This window comes from Lampetra planeri, chromosome 77 (genome assembly GCF_965212315.1).
Source record: "Lampetra planeri chromosome 77, kcLamPlan1.2.h2, whole genome shotgun sequence".
Taxonomy (NCBI): Eukaryota; Metazoa; Chordata; class Hyperoartia; order Petromyzontiformes; family Petromyzontidae; genus Lampetra; species Lampetra planeri.
This window is the reverse complement of record NC_136182.1, coordinates 3,034,127-3,051,150: the sequence shown is the minus strand read 5'-3', so window position 1 is coordinate 3,051,150 and position 17,024 is coordinate 3,034,127. Positions and strand designations below refer to the sequence as shown.

At 46.1% G+C, this 17,024-nt stretch overlaps 1 protein-coding gene across 3 annotated transcripts in view; it reads left to right on the top strand.

The window, feature by feature from the left end:
• The window catches only part of LOC144738065 (uncharacterized), a 77,406-nt gene that overhangs the window by 47,858 nt on the left and 12,524 nt on the right, over positions 1-17,024 (top strand). For 2 of the 3 annotated variants that reach the window (XM_078620975.1, XM_078620974.1), the window contains exons 2-3: positions 8,700-9,011; positions 16,296-16,631. In XM_078620975.1, the coding sequence (XP_078477101.1) occupies positions 8,700-9,011; positions 16,296-16,631 (648 nt within the window). Of the gene's footprint in view, positions 1-8,699; positions 9,012-14,471; positions 14,678-16,295; positions 16,632-17,024 lie in introns of those variants that run through there. The other variant, XM_078620976.1, reaches the window with a different exon arrangement.

The following is a 17,024-nucleotide window of genomic DNA, read 5'->3' as shown; positions in this document are numbered from 1 at the left end:
GATCGAACCCACGACCTCCTGTATACTTAGCGAGGTAGTTAACATCTCCAAGCGCGCACCGTGGCGAGATGACAATCGTCACAACATTACATATGATTTCGTGTTTCTAGACGACGTGTCGCTGTGACGCGGTGTTGACACTCGCCGCTAACGCTCGCCGCTAACCCCCGAATCGTGTGTGGTCGGAATCAGTCTGCTGTGCAGCTGAACTTGACGATGACAAACGCACACACACAAACACGCATACACGCACGCATGCACACACACGCGCGCCCACACACACGCACACACAACGTGCCCTTAGATAAGAGCGATCACAATCTGCGCGTGCCACCTGGTGTGACGTGAGAGGTGCGGAAAAGCGGAACATTTAGCGGACGGTGCAATAAGAGAGACATCTGAAACGATCGCAGATAAGCACTGCCAGAATGCGTGCATAGAACGACACAGAGAGAGAGACCCACAGAGAGAGGGGGCGGCATTGGATTGGTGAACTCATGCAGGGTTTAACGGCATCTTTCAAAGCGACAGCGAAAGTACCGTGCGAACGTTGGGCGACATTGTCGTGGAGCGGAAGCCAAGGGGGTGTGACGGAACTCGCCCCATCGGGAATTCCACCCAGGGAGATGTAGCTTCTTAGGTGGATCGTTTCATTGCAGGGATGTGAGAGGTGAGGTGGAGTCGACATGGGAACAGCTTCACCCAGCAGTGGATTGACCTAATTTAACACCTACGAGGCTTTCGAGACCAATATGATTCGTAATAATGTTTTGTTGGGTTACATCGCACGAAAAGAAGTGTCGTTAATGCACCACGACCACCAGAAACAGCCGATTAGTAAGCTGAAGACTTCTTTACAATTCCGGCAAAATGTTGATGCCGCTGGTTGTTTTTGTTGTAATTACCGGCGAAACGAGACACTAAACGACACTTCAGCGAGACACTACAAGGCCTAGCCGCATATTGCATCGAGACACTGCACGGCATAGCCACATATCGCAGCGAGAAACTACGAGGCATCGCCGTCTGGCTGGAGACTGAGGCTTGGGCGAGTGGGTGAGCAGGTCGCCTATAGGAACACTTTAGACCAGGGGTCCTCAAACTACGGCCCGCGGGCCACATGCGGCCCGCCGAGGACATTTATCCGGCCCATGGTCACTAATTGGGCTGCGCTGGTGAGCACTCATTGGGCTGCGCTGGTGAGCACTCATTGGGCTGCGCTGGTGAGCACTCATTGGGCTGCGCTGGTGAGCACTGATTGGGCTGCGCTGGTGAGCACTGATTGGGCTGCGGTGGCGAGCACTGATTGAGCTGCGATCTGTGAACAAAACTGCAGGTGTAATTAACTTTTTAATGGCACCCGCACCAGTGTGAGCCTGGGGTAAAAGCGGAGTTCCCCCAATCAGACTGCATTGATGGGCAGTGCAGTCTGTATGTCTCTGTGTGGGCAAAGTTATTGCTGGTATATTGTTTTTGTAGCGCTGTATATATATAGGTATTTTACTAATAGCAATTTTGACTCCCTAGGAAACAATGATGTCAAGAAAGAGAAAAATTGACTCGGAGTGTAGGATATTCAAAGAACAGTGGACTTATGATTACTTTTTCATGCAGTACAAGGAAAGAGCTGTGTGTCTGATATGCCAGAATATAGTGTCTGTGTTCAAAGAATACAATTTACGTCGACACTATGAAACTCAACATAAAGATAAATATGATTGTTTGGTCGGAGAAGTGAGAAAAGATCAAATATTAAAACTGAAAAATACATTAACAACTCAGCAAAATACTTTTGTGAAGCAGAAGCAGCTAAATATTTCATCACTGCGAGCAAGTTTTCAAGTTGCCAAGCTAATAGCGTGCACTGGCAGACCATTCGTGGAGGGAGAATTTGTTAAAGAATGCCTTCTCTCTGTTGCCAAAGAGATGTGTCCAGAGAAGGCCGATTTATTTACTACAGTGAGTCTTTCAGGACCTACAATTACACGGAGGATTGAAGAAATGGAAGCCAATTTGCATCAGCATTTGCAAAACTCCACAAAAAAACTTTCCTATTTTTCCTTGGCATTCGACGAAAGCAATGATGTTCGTGATTCTGCACAACTTCTAATTTTTATTCGTGGGACGAATGACTATTTCGAAGTCACAGAAGAGCTTGCTGCACTGCAAAGCATCAAAGGAACAACTACAGGAGAGGATATCTATGAAAAGGTTTGCCAAACTGTGCATGGTTTGGAGCTGAACTGGGCTCAACTAGCCAGTGTGACAACTGATGGTACTCCTAGCATGGTGGGGTCTAAGAAAGGAGTAATTGCTCGCATTAACCAAGAGATGGACAAACATAACCATTCTCATCCAATAGCCATACACTGCCTCATCCACCAACAAGCGCTGTGTAGTAAATCACTGAAGTGGGACTCTGTTATGAAAATTGTGGTATCGTGTTAACTTCATTAGAGCTCATGCACTAAACCACAGACAATTTCAGGAATTTCTGTCTGAGCTAAATGTTGACTATGAAGATGTTCTGTACTACACAGAAGTCCGTTGGCTGAGTCGAGGGAGAGTTTTGAAACGTTTCTATGACTTACTTCCACAGATTACAGCTTTTCTGCTTTCAAAAAACAAAGAAGTACCAGAGCTCAATGATGCAGAATGGAAATGGCACCTTGCCTTTCTGACAGATGTAACAGAGCTACTCAACAGTTTTAATGTGCAACTTCAAGGAAAGGGGAAGCTCATCTGTGATATGCAATCACATGTCAAAGCATTTGAAGTAAAATTAGGCCTTCTCATCAAACAAGTGAAGGAGGAAAACTTCTGCCATCTCCCCACAACTCAAAATCTGTTAGCGGAAAAACCATTGGTTGCATTCCCAAACAAAACATGTGGATTCACTGGAAAAATTGCAAAAGGAGTTCCAATTTAGATTTAAAGAGCTTCATCTCCATGAACAGGACATACAGCTTTTCCGTAACCCATTTTCTATTGACATTGAAAATGTGGATACAATTTACCAAATGGAACTGGCTGAACTGCAGAATTGTGACTCTCTGAAAGACGCATTCAAGTCAAGCAGCCTTCATAATTTCTATGCATCTCTCCCCTCTGAGACATATCCTCATCTCAGGAACCATGCACTCAAAATGGCAACCATCTTTGGCAGCACTGATGTCTGTGAACAGACTTTTTCCAGAATGAAACATTTGAAATCTCCAACCAGATCTAGACTAAAGGATGCACACTTGCATCACTTGTTACGACTAGCAGTGACAAATATGGAACCGGACATTGACCATCTCATTAGCCAAAAGCAGGCCCATATTTCCCATTGAAATACTGGCAAGTTTGTTTACTTAACTTTACTTGTTCTTCATTTTAAATATTGTATTTGTTCCAGTTTTGTTTCTTCACTTCAAAATAAGATATATGCAGTGTGCATAGGAATTTGTTCATAGTTTTTTTTAACTATAGTCCGGCCCTCCAATGGTCTGAGGGACAGTGAACTGGCCCCCTGTTTAAAAGTTTGAGGACCCCTGCTTTAGACAATGACAGTTGCACCGTGCACAGTTACAGATCTATCATCATCAACACGATTCATGGAGAAGATAGCCCGTAGTGTATACTATAGTAGTGTAGTGTATAGTGGTGTAGTGTATAGTGTAGCGTATAGTAGTGTAGCGTATAGTGAAGTATATAGTAGTGTAGCATATAGTAGTGTAGCATATGGTAGTGTAGTATATATTAGTGTAAGGTATAGTACATAGTGTAGTGTATAGTGTAGTGTATACAAGTGTAGTGTATAATAGTGTAGTGTATAGTGCAGTGTATAACAGAGTGTATAATAGTGTAGTGAATAGTACTCTTTGGTTCTTTCGGTAAAGTCACGTAGGTAGAAAAAATTAAATACAAATAATATATCACGACGTTTCGATCGCAACACAAGTGTTCGTCATCAGGAAGAAGAAAGAGGGGGGCAGCTGCTGAGGCAGACTGTTTAAAAAGGTTCAAAATGGGTGTAGCCCAAGGGTCATTAACGGAGTGGGCGGGGCAAGTGATGTTAATGTGATAAATTAACATGTAAATGTAAGATCGGAGGGCGACCTTCAATACAGTTCACGAACTCCGTGATTTGATCCCATCTGTGAAGATGTGAAGGATGTCATTCCTGACATACAATACCCTGGTGTCTACAAACTAAGTTGCGTCTGTGGCAGCAGTTACATTGGGGAAACGAAACGACATGTCTCGGACCGTGTCCGCGAACACAAGGCTGATTTTAAACACGGCAGAACCAATACCTCTGCTGTGGCTGATCACTGTTATAATGCGGTGGGCTCGCAGGATATTGTTTTTTCCCAGACCAAGCTACTCTGCAAACCTTCGGGCTCGCATCAAAGATTTGTCCATGAAGCCATCCAGATATATAAACACAGAAACATTTCAACCGAGAAGATGGGTATGAGCTGAGCAATCATTGCAAGGACGTTATTAACCAGGTAAAGTAATAACTGGCTGTGATCTTCTTGGTTCTTTCGGTAAAGTCACGTAGAAGGGAAGTAATAAAATAATAATAATAAAACATAATAAAACAATTCTCAGTGAGAATTGTTTTATTCTGTTTTATTTTTATTATTTTATTACTTCCCTTCTACGTGACTTTACCGAAAGAACCAAGAAGATGAATCCCTGCAGTCACTGGCTGTGATGTTCCCATCCTACCACTTTAGTTGTTATTTTCGGCTCTTTGATTTTACATTAACAGGTTAAATTTCCCACACTAAAACAGCCACCTCGCTCGCAAGCTTGACGTTGCTGCTCTGCGATCTGCCATTAACATGCTAATTTCTCACATTAACATCACCACTTCCGTGTCTTCGTCAAGGAGGTCGCCCTCCGATCTTACATTTACATGCTAATTTCTCACATTAACATCACTTGCCCCGCCCACTCCGTTAATGACCCTTGGCCTACACCCATTTTGAACCTTTTAAACAGTCTTCCTCAGCAGCTGTCCACCTCTTTCTTTTTCCTGATGACGAACGCTTGTGTTGCGATCGAAAAGTCGTGATATATATATATATTTTTTTTCTACCTATGTGACTTTACCGAAAGAACCAAAGAGTGGATTCCTGCAGTCACGAAAGCTTCAAATCAAGATGTGTATAGTAGTGCAGTGTATAATGTAGTGTGTAGCAGTGTAGTGTATAGAGTTGCCTATATTGTTGTGTATAGCTTAGTGTATTATATTGCCGTGTATTGTGTTGAGTATAGTGTAGCGTATAATAGGGTAGTGTATGGTATAGTGTATAGAAGTGTAGTGTATAGTGTAGTGTTTCGTCGTCGTCGTCACGATCACCATGGGCAGATAGGCCGTTAGGTGTCCACTGCACATTTCGTATTTCGTTGTTTCCACTTTCCCCTCTCTGCCTTGTAGTGCCAATATGGCTCAAGTCGAGGCCACATCTTTCTAGCACCAATTTCTTCTCATAACGTCATTGTCAAGCCAATATCTGTTAGGTCTTCCCCTCTTTCTGGTCCCTTCCACTCTTCTAAACAACAAAAACAACACCATTGGAACCTCATTTGCCAGTAAAAAATATAATTGTTTTTTTACCCTTCTATCTGGCAACAAAACTCACACCTTTTTTTACAAGGAGTCATGTTTGCATAGACCACAATACCTGCAATCATAATGCATATTTTTTGTTTGCATTATGACTGCAGGTATTGTGGTCTATGCAAACATGACTCCTTGTAAAAAAGGTGTCAGTTTTGTTGCCAGATAGAAGGGTAAAAAAACAATTATCAACAACAACAACACTTGTAATGTTCCTGTTATTTGTCAATTATACTACATATGTGTGTCTAAATAGTGCCCAAGTCTCCTTCTCATCACTGCCTGCATCATAATCATCATTCTATGTTGCAACCTTTTTTTTACAATCAGAGGAAACAAGAAGATGCTCGGTGTAGTCGGCACTTTGCTTCGTTCATCATTTTTTTTCAATGCTTTCCTGTATGTGCCCCCCCGCCCTTTTTAAATGAAATATTTCACGAAAGATTTTACGCTCTGCTCCCCTCTTCTTACCCCTTCCCTCTCTCTGTACCCCCACTCTCCCTCCTCAATGTCTATGTTCTCCCTGTTTTCTATGTAAAAAAATTTTCCACTATGACAAGTGCTGCATCTGCACCCAGCCTTCCTCACAGTCCTACCCTCTGACGGTAGCTCATATCTGCATGCAGAGCTCTCCGTCTTCTGCCACCGAGCACACGGCCTCCTCCAGCGCCCACTGCTCATTGAAGGCCGGCACGGCGTGGGTCAGCCGCGCATACCGGAACTCAAGCCACACCCTAGCCTTCTGTTACGTCGGTCACCCTTTAAGTACAGCTTAGGGGCCGTCCATAAATGACGTCACGCGATTTTGGACGATTTTTGACCCCCCCCCCCCTTCGTTACACGGCGTCACAAAAAGTCAGACCCCCCCTCAAATATGACGTCACAAAGCTCTGCCCCCCCCCCAAATAAAATAAAACATGCTTTAAATCGCTTTAAACTATTGTCATTGTAGTGCGTATTTAATGTGACGCTGCACTCTGATGTTGTAGGAGAAAAAAAAACATTTATAAAAAGTATATTTTATTAGGTAGATCGTGTTGTCTATATTTATTTGAAGTTGCGCATTTTGATGTGACGTCACATTTCTCAAACCCCCCTTGTCACACATAGTCACAAATGTCTGACCCCCCCCCCCCCCCTAAGTGCGGCCCCTTAGATGCAGCAGCATCCTTCTGTAGCTTTAGATGACTGGAAACAAATCAAGTGCAAGCACCTTACATGTGTAGTGGGTTCACCCGTGACATGTAGAAACACGCATCGCTGTGCTTTAGAAGGAAGCGATTGCGATTGGAGGGGAGGGGCGGAGGGGGGGAGATTTCCGCATCTTGTATCGACGTGACATCAGGCTCGCACTCGATGGTCGCCGATGACCCGACCGTGGTAGTAGCCGCGATCCCGTTTCTCACAACAGCCGGTGGACCCCACACTGAACCGCGCTCGGATGCAGCACGGGAGATGTGCGTCATCACTGTTCCATAAATGGAAAATCAAATAATCGCCATTCTGTGACTGTGGTAAAGCCTAGACCATCAAATCACCGATGACGAGTTGCGCCATCCCACGCCACACACGCTGGCGGTATCGCTGCAATCCTTACAGCATCTACCGCCGCCTTGGATTGGTTGAATGACCTTAACATTGAACTGTGACATCATCTATGCAGCTGTTGCTCACATGCCATACGAAAGAAAACATCTGGCTCAAGTGGGCGAGTTGAAAGAGATTTAAACGCGAGATAGAGACAACATAGCTGCTATCTCTATCGTTAGAGTTTAGCCAGATGAAAGCTATAACGAGAGACAGAGGTTGTACACCCGGAGACAAAGAGATACAGATCACAATAGACGCGAGAGATGCACGAGAAGGATATCGGACATTTGGATACAAGAGACATAAACAATTGATAGATGAGAGATCTGTAGACAAGATGTACAGATCAGCCAAACGGAAAAAAACATAAGCGGGAGATAGATACGGGATAGCTCGCGTGGGGATGCTGAGAGGCAATCATATTACATAATACCATTTTTTAAAACGCGGCGTGAGGAGCCTTTCGTTGGCCGCGTGCCGCTCTAAGCGTTGATCACAGACTGTGCTTTGCCCTAACTATTACTAACCACTTTATAAGAGAACAACAACAGACTGTGGTCTCACGTCCGACCTCATAGTCCCCGAAACTGCACACAGCTGGGGAAACTAGTAGCGTAGTATTCACGTTTAAGAGAAAAAGGTACGAACAATATATTCTTGAAATGCTGATGGTATTGATGGTGGTGGTGATGTTGGTGATGTTTACGATATGAGAGCGAGAATGGTGATAACGCTGCTGCTGCTGATGATTATTGTTGTTACAATAATAAATGTTGATGACAATGGAGGTGGTAATTGTCAGAAGGGTGCCACGATGGCTAGATGTCAACTATCTTGCCGTGTATACAGGAGGTCGCGGTTCGATCCCGATCCCGAGCCTGACGCCTGTATATTTGGAATTTGCATGTCTCTCCCCCCCCCCCCCATAGTCGCGTGGATTTTTCTCCAGATCCTCTGGTTTTCCTCTCATTTATAATGAACATCACGGGTTAAGTGTATTTGGCTGCTAATAATTTCCACGTGATAATACACTTCATTGGGGATATCATTTGTGATGGCTAGGTCCCTTCTGATAAATAGCTACTGCATAACTCAGTAGTGAGGCCTTACCTGGTAAATTTATTTTTAGTTTTGTTGTTTCTTTTTTGGGTCTTTCGGTAACGTAGATAGGATAAAAAACATAATGAAATAAAATAATAATCTTTGGGTCTTTCGGTAAAGTCACGTAGATACGTGGTTTTACCGAAAGACCCAAATAATATTAATTCCTGCAGTCCTGAAATATTTAAATTAAAATCAACTAAGTATATTTTTACATAAACGAAGTTTATTTTTAATAATTTTTATTATTATTTTTTAAACCTATTTACGTGACTTTACCGAAAGACCCCAAAAATATGAATTCCTGCAGTCACGAAAGCTTTAAGTCAAGATTGATTGTTGTATAGTTTTTTTTAAAAGCTGACATTGTCCAACTCCCTCTCGTTAGGGAGCAGCGCAGATCGAGTCCGAGTGAAGTCCCGAGCTAATTTCAACATCACGCTGCCATGCCCCGCGGCTTCTGGCTCTGGGTCACAGCATGAACTCTCTGCTTGCGCCTCTGCCGAAGCCACGTGGTCGAAGGTAAAAAGCGATCAGGTTGTAGCGGCGACTCAGGGGCCATGGGGCAAGAGGATCGCAGCCGACGGCCGGAGCCTCTCGTTCTACTACTTGAGTGCACAAGACGAAGGACACTATGAATGCCAAATAACGTGCAGAGGTAAAACCTACTCCGGGACCGTGGAGCTGCTTCTGATTAACCGTAAGTTGGAGCCACGTCCCATGTCAAACGCAGGCCTTTAATGTGACAAGAGTCTTACAATTTGTGATATGTTACCGTGATAGGTTCTTATCAGCCACCCGACTTCACTGATGAATAATTTCCGTGTGATCTCTGACTTCGTAAGTGAATACTTTGTATACATGTTATCACAATTAATGGTCCTTGTAAATTATGAAATGTACTTATGCATGTGTCATGACTCTCGGACAATGCGAACAGTAAATGTTTCTTCATTTTTTATTAAAGGCGCTTCAAACAGATAACTTGGTCAGGGATTCATATTCTTAGGTTTTTTCGGTAAAGTCACGTAGGTAAAAAATTAAAATTAATAAAAGTAAAATAAAATAAAAATCACGACAACTGCAGCTCAGTTGCCACAACTGCAACTCAGTTGGTGATTGCTACATTGGAGAAACGAAACGTCATATCTCTGATCGTGTCTGCGAACACAAGTCAGATCTGAAACACGGCAAAACTGATTCTTCCACCGTTGCCGATCATTGCTACAACGCTGTGGGCTCTCATGAAATTGTCTTTTCCGAGACTAAGGTGCTCTGCAAGCCTCCTGGCTACCATCAAAGATTTGTACACGAGGCCATCCAAATATACAAACACAGACATAATTTCAACCGTGATGATGGGTACAAACTGAGTAATCATTGGAAAGATGTTATTAACCATGCAAAAAAGATTTAACTACACATATTTGGAGCATTCCTGACAGCGATTTCAACCGCACCAAATCTACATAACAATAAGCTCAGTCAACCATTTTACACAACAAAGACTAATTTCCTGGCAGCGAGTTAAGCCGCACCACCTCTACATAATAATAGGCTCAGTCAACCATTCTACACAACAAAGACTAATTACCTGGCAGCGAGTTAGGCCGCATCATCTCTGCATAACAGAATGGCTTAGTCCCTTTTGCATGCACCTTTACATCATCCGCACCTGGTTTGCACAACAAGGGCTCATTCCTAGCGGCGTGCTTCAGCTGCACCGAACCTCACAAAAAATGGTATTCAGGGTCTACCTTGGCTCCTCCCACCTTTAATCAGTATATATCGAGACACGGTTTTCCTGTAATTTCTCTCACTTGATACAGCTATCGTGCTGTGACTGTTCCACCTGAAGACGGAGGCTTGTGTTGCTTCCGAAACGTCGTTATTTAAATTTTATTTTTATTTTACCTTTATTAATTTAAAAATTTTCGTACGTGACTTTACCGAAAAAACCTAAGAATATTAATCCTTGCAGTCACGAAAGCTTCAAATTTAGAATTGGTCAGGGATGATACACAGATAACTTGGGCCAGGCATAGCACGCAAGTGGCGACAACGCGAAGACCACGACGATGCGAAGACAGCGACAATGTGAAGACAGCGATGGTGTGAAAACAGCGACAGCTTGAAGACAGTTGATCCTGATCCCACGACAGCCTCGAACCTTGCCTCTCGTCTCCTTTTATTCCCGGTGTGGCCCTCACTCCACCCCTGGCCATGCCCCCTTTCTTGAACTCTCTAGCTCGTTCCCAATCTTCCCAGCTGGTCCCCCCCTTCTCACAACTCGCTATCTGTTAATGTCCCCCTGTAATTACCCCTTGTGACCACGATGCCATATACTGTTACTGCACCCGCACTGTCTACACACACGCACTGTCTCTACATCACTGCCCCCCCCCATTCTCAAAAAAATCAGCCGTCTCGGCTCATATTAACAATGTACAGCATCAGGGAAGAAAATCGCATAAATAATAGCATTTTTTTAAACCCTACGTCCAATGAACATTAGGATAGATGAACCGCATATATAAATAGCCCGACGCCCGATGCCACCTGAAATGACCCTGGGAGATACTCTTAGCGTAATCGTAAATACTTTGACCGGGTCCGTGACGCCGGTCCATCGTTCTGGGAAGATTTCTGTGCATCTCCAGGCAACACGGGCTTGCACAAAAGCCTTGAAGGGGTAGACTCATCTCTGGACTCTTCGGAGGAATTTGGCTGGCTTCCAGCCAGCAGTCCATCACACGTGGCTATTTCTTGAGATTCCCCAGACTTGGAAACTGTGAGCGGCACAACAAATATTTCGCGAGGTACAATTTCCTTGGCCGATTGCCCCGTCTCGTCAGACACACCAGACATCGGCCGCACAGGTCTTGGCAGTGAGCTGTCTATAGGGGATGAACATATGGTTTCAGGCGCGATGGGTGAACGAACCAATAGCGGCGTCGCCTGAATTCTCACACACTGTGGCCTCCTGACTTCCACCACATCGATGAGACCATACCATGGCCGATGTAACTTGTGGTACGTACCCAGCAGTACCTGCGGGCAATATAACCATGCCCTGTCCCCGATTGCCCATGGAAACACGTGCTGACGCCACCCTGCGTTCTTTTCGTTAGCAGCTTGCGTCTTGTCAGTGTTTTCTCTAGTCGCTTCGCGAACTTCAGAGATACGACCCAGTGTAACCTGCAGGGAAACAGGTATGGCTGCTCTCTTTTTCCCCGATGCCATACCCAATTGTGGTTCAATGGGTAATTTGTTTTCCTGCCCGTACATGAGGAAAAACGGGGAGATTCCCGTAGAGGCGTGTGGGGCCATCCTGTATGCTGCCAAGAATCCTGGAAAGGCGATCTCGCAGTGCAGCAAACGTGGCCTCCTCCTCCTCCTGGCCCCATTTAAAATTCTGGTTTTTACACGTCAAGGCATGCAAGGGTTTTGCAACCATCGCAAACTGTGGAACAAACCTTCGTCAATACGACTCAAACCCAATTAAACTGCGCAATTCACCCACCAACTTGGGGATGGCCAATCGCGTACACACGCCGTTTTGTCCATATAAGTGAGCTATTGCCTTCGCACTAACAATGTGGCTCAAGTATCGGACTGAGGTTTGTAGCACATGGCATTTCGTGGGTTTCAATTTGTGATTAGCTGACCGTACCCTGGAGAAGACTGCCCGCAACCTCTGCAAATGGTACTCGAATATGCGGCCAAACACAATGATATAATCTAAGTAAATGAGGCAGGAGTCCCACTGCAGTCCTGCCAGGACCAACTCCATAAGTCGCTGGAAATTGGCTGGTCCCAAATGCAATCCCACCGGGAGACAAAAAAATTGTTCAGAACGCCATTTTTGGTTTGGACGACTCATCCAGGGAACCGAGCACCCGACAACGTGTCCATGGAATCGTCCATACGTGGCAGCGGGTAAGCATCTGCCACCGAGACTTTGTTTAATTTCCGAAAGTCGATGCAAAACCGTAAGATTCCATCCTGTTTCTTGACCAACACCACAGGGGCTCCCCAAGGACTGGTTGATCGTGAAATTATATCCGCCACCAACATTTCCTCTACCGCCTGATGTACATGTTCCTTTTCGACAGGACTCAACCGATATGAGTTCTGTAGAATAGGGGCTGCATCACCCATATCGATGTGGTGTTGCAGCAAGGAAGTATTCCTAATGTCAAATTTTCCTCGACTAAATATTTCAGAAAACTCCCTTAGCAACGATTGCAGTTCGTTCTGTTACGCCTGGGATAAATTTGGGTTCTCCGCACACAATTTATCTGCCCATGTCCCTGCGTCGGAGTCGACAACCTCACAACATGCAGCCATCGCGAGATCCAACACAATACCCGACTGAACCACAGCCGTTCCCAGACCTACATTCAGGACCTGCAAAAACGGTTCCTGATTCACCCAAAATATTGTCTGCGCCCCTACTAGCGCAAGTCCACGGGTCACTGTGTTAGATGGTGTAAGGAGGACTCCCGCCTCGGGGTCAGTCAATTGAAGGCATTTGTGGTAACGCAAGGAAACTAACATTTGCGTGCCTGATGGAACTCAATAGATTCCCTTACCAAGGCCTGAATTGTAACGTTCGCCACAGTGTTCCTATACGGGGAACCCAAAAAGAAATATCTTGTCCTGACGACATCTCGACACATCCTTGATCCGTCAAAATATTTACAGGCATTCAGCTAAAAAAAATTGGTCCCCAAGAGGCAAGGCACCACCAGCGTCTTCGAAATCAAAACGCCCCCCGACATCTCAATTTCACCCACTCTTATGTATGTCTTTATCTGCCCTAAAATGCCCATGCTCCCCCCATTAGCCGCAACACACACGCATTGTCTCTACATACGTATGTTTAACTTCTTTAGCACCATATGTAGCTAACCATGCCAATCGGAGGTGCGGGGGGGGGACAACAAACTTAACTCTTAATATTGAGTAATATTTGACCATACTTCACTGATCTGCTTAGATAACACTGGTGATGGGCCGAGAGTTGGTCCCCATGTTCTGAGTGTGCACAAATCGCTGGGCTACCGATCAACTCCCACCCACTAGAATCTGTCAACCCCCCTCTTGTGACTGATGTCGGGGTAGAGTGAACCCTTCCTCGCTGCACTTCATCCTTATTGTGATGTATTCAACTATCAGTTGTAAATAATCTCGCTACAATATTATCATCACCTCCGATAAGCACGGTTGGCTACGTACTGTATTAATACAATTATATGCACATTTTGCCATAATGTCCACGTACTTTTTTCTATCTCATCATTGTTTTGACCCCATCCTTATATTGTTGTGTTCCAAACCCCCCTCTTCTCTATCTCCCCCTGTCTACATTATCTATGTATGTGTTTAGTTGTTACCACCTCTCGTGGTTTTTCACCTCATCCTACTAGATATCTACACAACCTCTTCTCTCATCCATCTACAATCAGGCCTATCCCAACTTCTACCCCTATCACTACCCCTTTGACTACCCATATCATTACCCCTATCATTACCCTATCACTACCAACATTCCTGCGGAGGGAGCTGGTAGGAATGTTGGGTTGCTCGGTCAATGGCCAGGGTCAACGGCGGCGTGGTGTATTCCGCAAATATGGCCGACTGTGAGGGCGGGCACAAGCTGGCGTGAGTAGGTTAAACGTTGAGTTTTATAAGGGCACCACGGGGTGACCAGCCCCTCCCCACCCAGCCCCACCCTCCCCTCCCCTCCCCACCCAGCCCCTCTCCACCCTCCCCTCCCCACCCAGCCCCACCCTCCCCTCCCCACCCAGCCCCTCTCCACCCTCCCCTCCCCACCCAACCCCTCCTCACCTTCCCCTCTCCACCTAGCCCCACCCCTCCCATTTTTGATGCACGATGGACGGACGGACACACTAATCCCCTGTGGGCTGGTGTAACCAGGAGGTTCCTACCAGTATAACCCCAACCTCTACCCCTATCACTACTCCCATCGCTACTGTCGTGGCCCTTGCGACCCCCCCCCCATTCCACCCCTCCCTCGGTTCGGCGCAGTGGATTGCTGGAAGGGGCGGTGTCTCAGGGACAGGAAGGGAGGAGCCTGGATTGAGAGTGACAGGAGGGAGGAGGAACCAGGAGGGGCAGGATAGCGTGGCGGTGTGGGTGCCCGCGAGGTCGCCTCAAGTTTAATGTTGAGATAGGGGTGGACCATGAGTCAAGCGCCTCCACCCTCTCATCCTGTGCTGCTGGTGCTTCAGGGCGATGCGAGGCACACGAGGAGCATGACGCTGGGCTGCGTGAGGGTTGAGATAGAGGCGCGGCACAGGAGATTTGGCCTGAAGCCATGTGGAAGCCCGACCTCGCCTGGTAAAAGCTTGGGAAAGGGCATCTTATGCGGTGTTGTAGGGAGCATAGTCCTGGGTCTGGACAAGTCTGCTGAGCCTGGAGTTGCCAATGAGTGATAGGAGGTAATAAGGTGGTAAAATATTGAGTCAGAGAGAGAAAGACAGCCTCAGGAGCAGGTTGAAAAACATTGTTGTTATGCAGGTGGGCACATGCGCCATGCCTCGGGAACTTATGAAATACTTTTAGAAATGCTATCTGAGAGTTCAGGGCAGAGAGCTATTTTTCATTGTTTATATTTTAGGCTTCAGGTTAATTGGTTAACTGGTCGGGGTGTTTTACAAATATCAACAGGTGTGTGCTGGTAAAATTATTTCAGAGGAGTTTCATTGTTTAGGAACGCCATCACTCGTGACTTTTTAAGAGCCTTTATTCAGACACAGCACTTACGATGCCCAGGGCTGGGTCTTGAGGTTTGAGCTGGAGAGCCGTCTCCTCTCGAACGTCCTATCTTGTGCTGTCTCCTTTTATACCTGCCGAGCCCCCTCTCTGGAAGCTTCTATCACCCCACTCCCTTCGGCCAATCCTCACCCTTCCCCACCAACGTTTCTCAACCATCCTTCTACAGTCGACACTTGCTTCCTGCCTTTTTATCTTTCAAATATTTCCTCTAATCGCTTTAAATCTTGCCTCTACACCAATGGGAGGCCTTGGCCTACTTCATGATTGTTTATCTGACCGTACACTTGTGTCAGAAAAGCGGTCTGTTATCTTGGTCATTTCAATTTACATTTTAAATGTAAGTTTTCAGGCAGAGAGTCCTGGAGCTGTGTTTTCAGTTAGATTTTTTGACACAGGAAGTGTATCATCGGATTTCCAGGGTTACAGGCGGAGCAGTACAGGAAGCATATCGATGGTTTTCCAGGGTTATAGGCAGTGATACAGGAAGTGTATGAACAAGTTCAGTGTGACAGGCAGATGGTTTGAACGAGGCAGTGTGTAAACAGGTTCAGTTTTACAGGTAGGGTGGTATTTAGGCAATTACCGGCCATCGCAGTATCTGGGTAGCAGCTGTGACCTGCATCTGCCATGCACTTCAAGGAGGAAGCGTTTTCTGTTGTTGATGAACCTCCTAGGCCTCCACATTTCTGCAGCCTGTGACCTGTGGGCATCCGATGGCTATCGTATTGTCCAGAATGTAGCTCAGGGGTCTGAGGCTGCACACTGCTCCTGAGTGTAAATCAGGGGTCTGAGTCTGCAAGCTGCTCCTGAGTCTTGCTAAGGGGTTTGAGACTGCACGCTGCTCTTGTGTCGGTGGTTCTTTATTTCTGGCTGACTGTGCTGAAGAGTGACTGTGCACTGAGAGTTTGTGTGGACTGGACGGCTTCATGAGCGGTTTTGGAGAGAGGTCCTCACGGACCCCAACCCAACTGTCATTGCTACTCCAACCCCTCTGTAACCTCTCCCACCTATACTGTCACCATAACTCCACTACCGCATTTAATAACAACCTCACTATTTGTAATCAACCACTATCATTGTATTTACAATTATATAATTGCTCGATAGTGTCTTGGAAAAAGGTGCTATATATTTAAATCTATATAAGATTGACATCCTCATCGACACGGTTCTCCTGCAGAGATGGAGTTCACCTCTCCGGTACTCACGATCAGTGGCGTCGATGGAAGCAGCTCCACACTGCACTGTTTCAATTCAAGTCCCACGGTGCAACCGCGACGCGTGACGTGGTACAAGAACTACCCGGACGAGAAGCTCGCCTCGTGGGACGGGGCAGGAGGCGTGGTGTACCCCCCTCACGGAGGGAAGCTCTGGCACCTCCTGGGAGTTGAGGGAATGAACTGGAGCCTGAAGCTGAATACCACGCGGCATGAAGACGCTGGCCTGTACGCTTGCGATGCGCAATTGGAGGACGGACGGGAGGAGGTCACGGTAGTGCGTCTGAGCGTCATGCACGGTGACTCCCATAACGTGAACATTTGTCACTAGTATGCTGCACCAAGACAAGACAAATATCTCCCGTATAGCTATTAATATACTGTAGGGGCAAGTGCAGTTAGCGAGTACTTATGAAGGCTGGCACGGCACACGAGGGGGTGGGTTGCCAGCGGCACACCCTCCCGCCTTTGTTTCCGCAGTGGCGATGTTGACACACCACACCAGGTCCTCATTTGAGGCTGAGTAGAGCTAGCGGAGGCCCAGGACCAGTTCAGATAATCGCTATCATTGGTGTTGGTGGCCGTGAGTGCTAACCCCTGAACCATTGCTACCACCATGTTGCACCACTACGATTAACATGATCATCATCACCCATGTCTCTACTGGCACCACACGCATCATCATTATCACT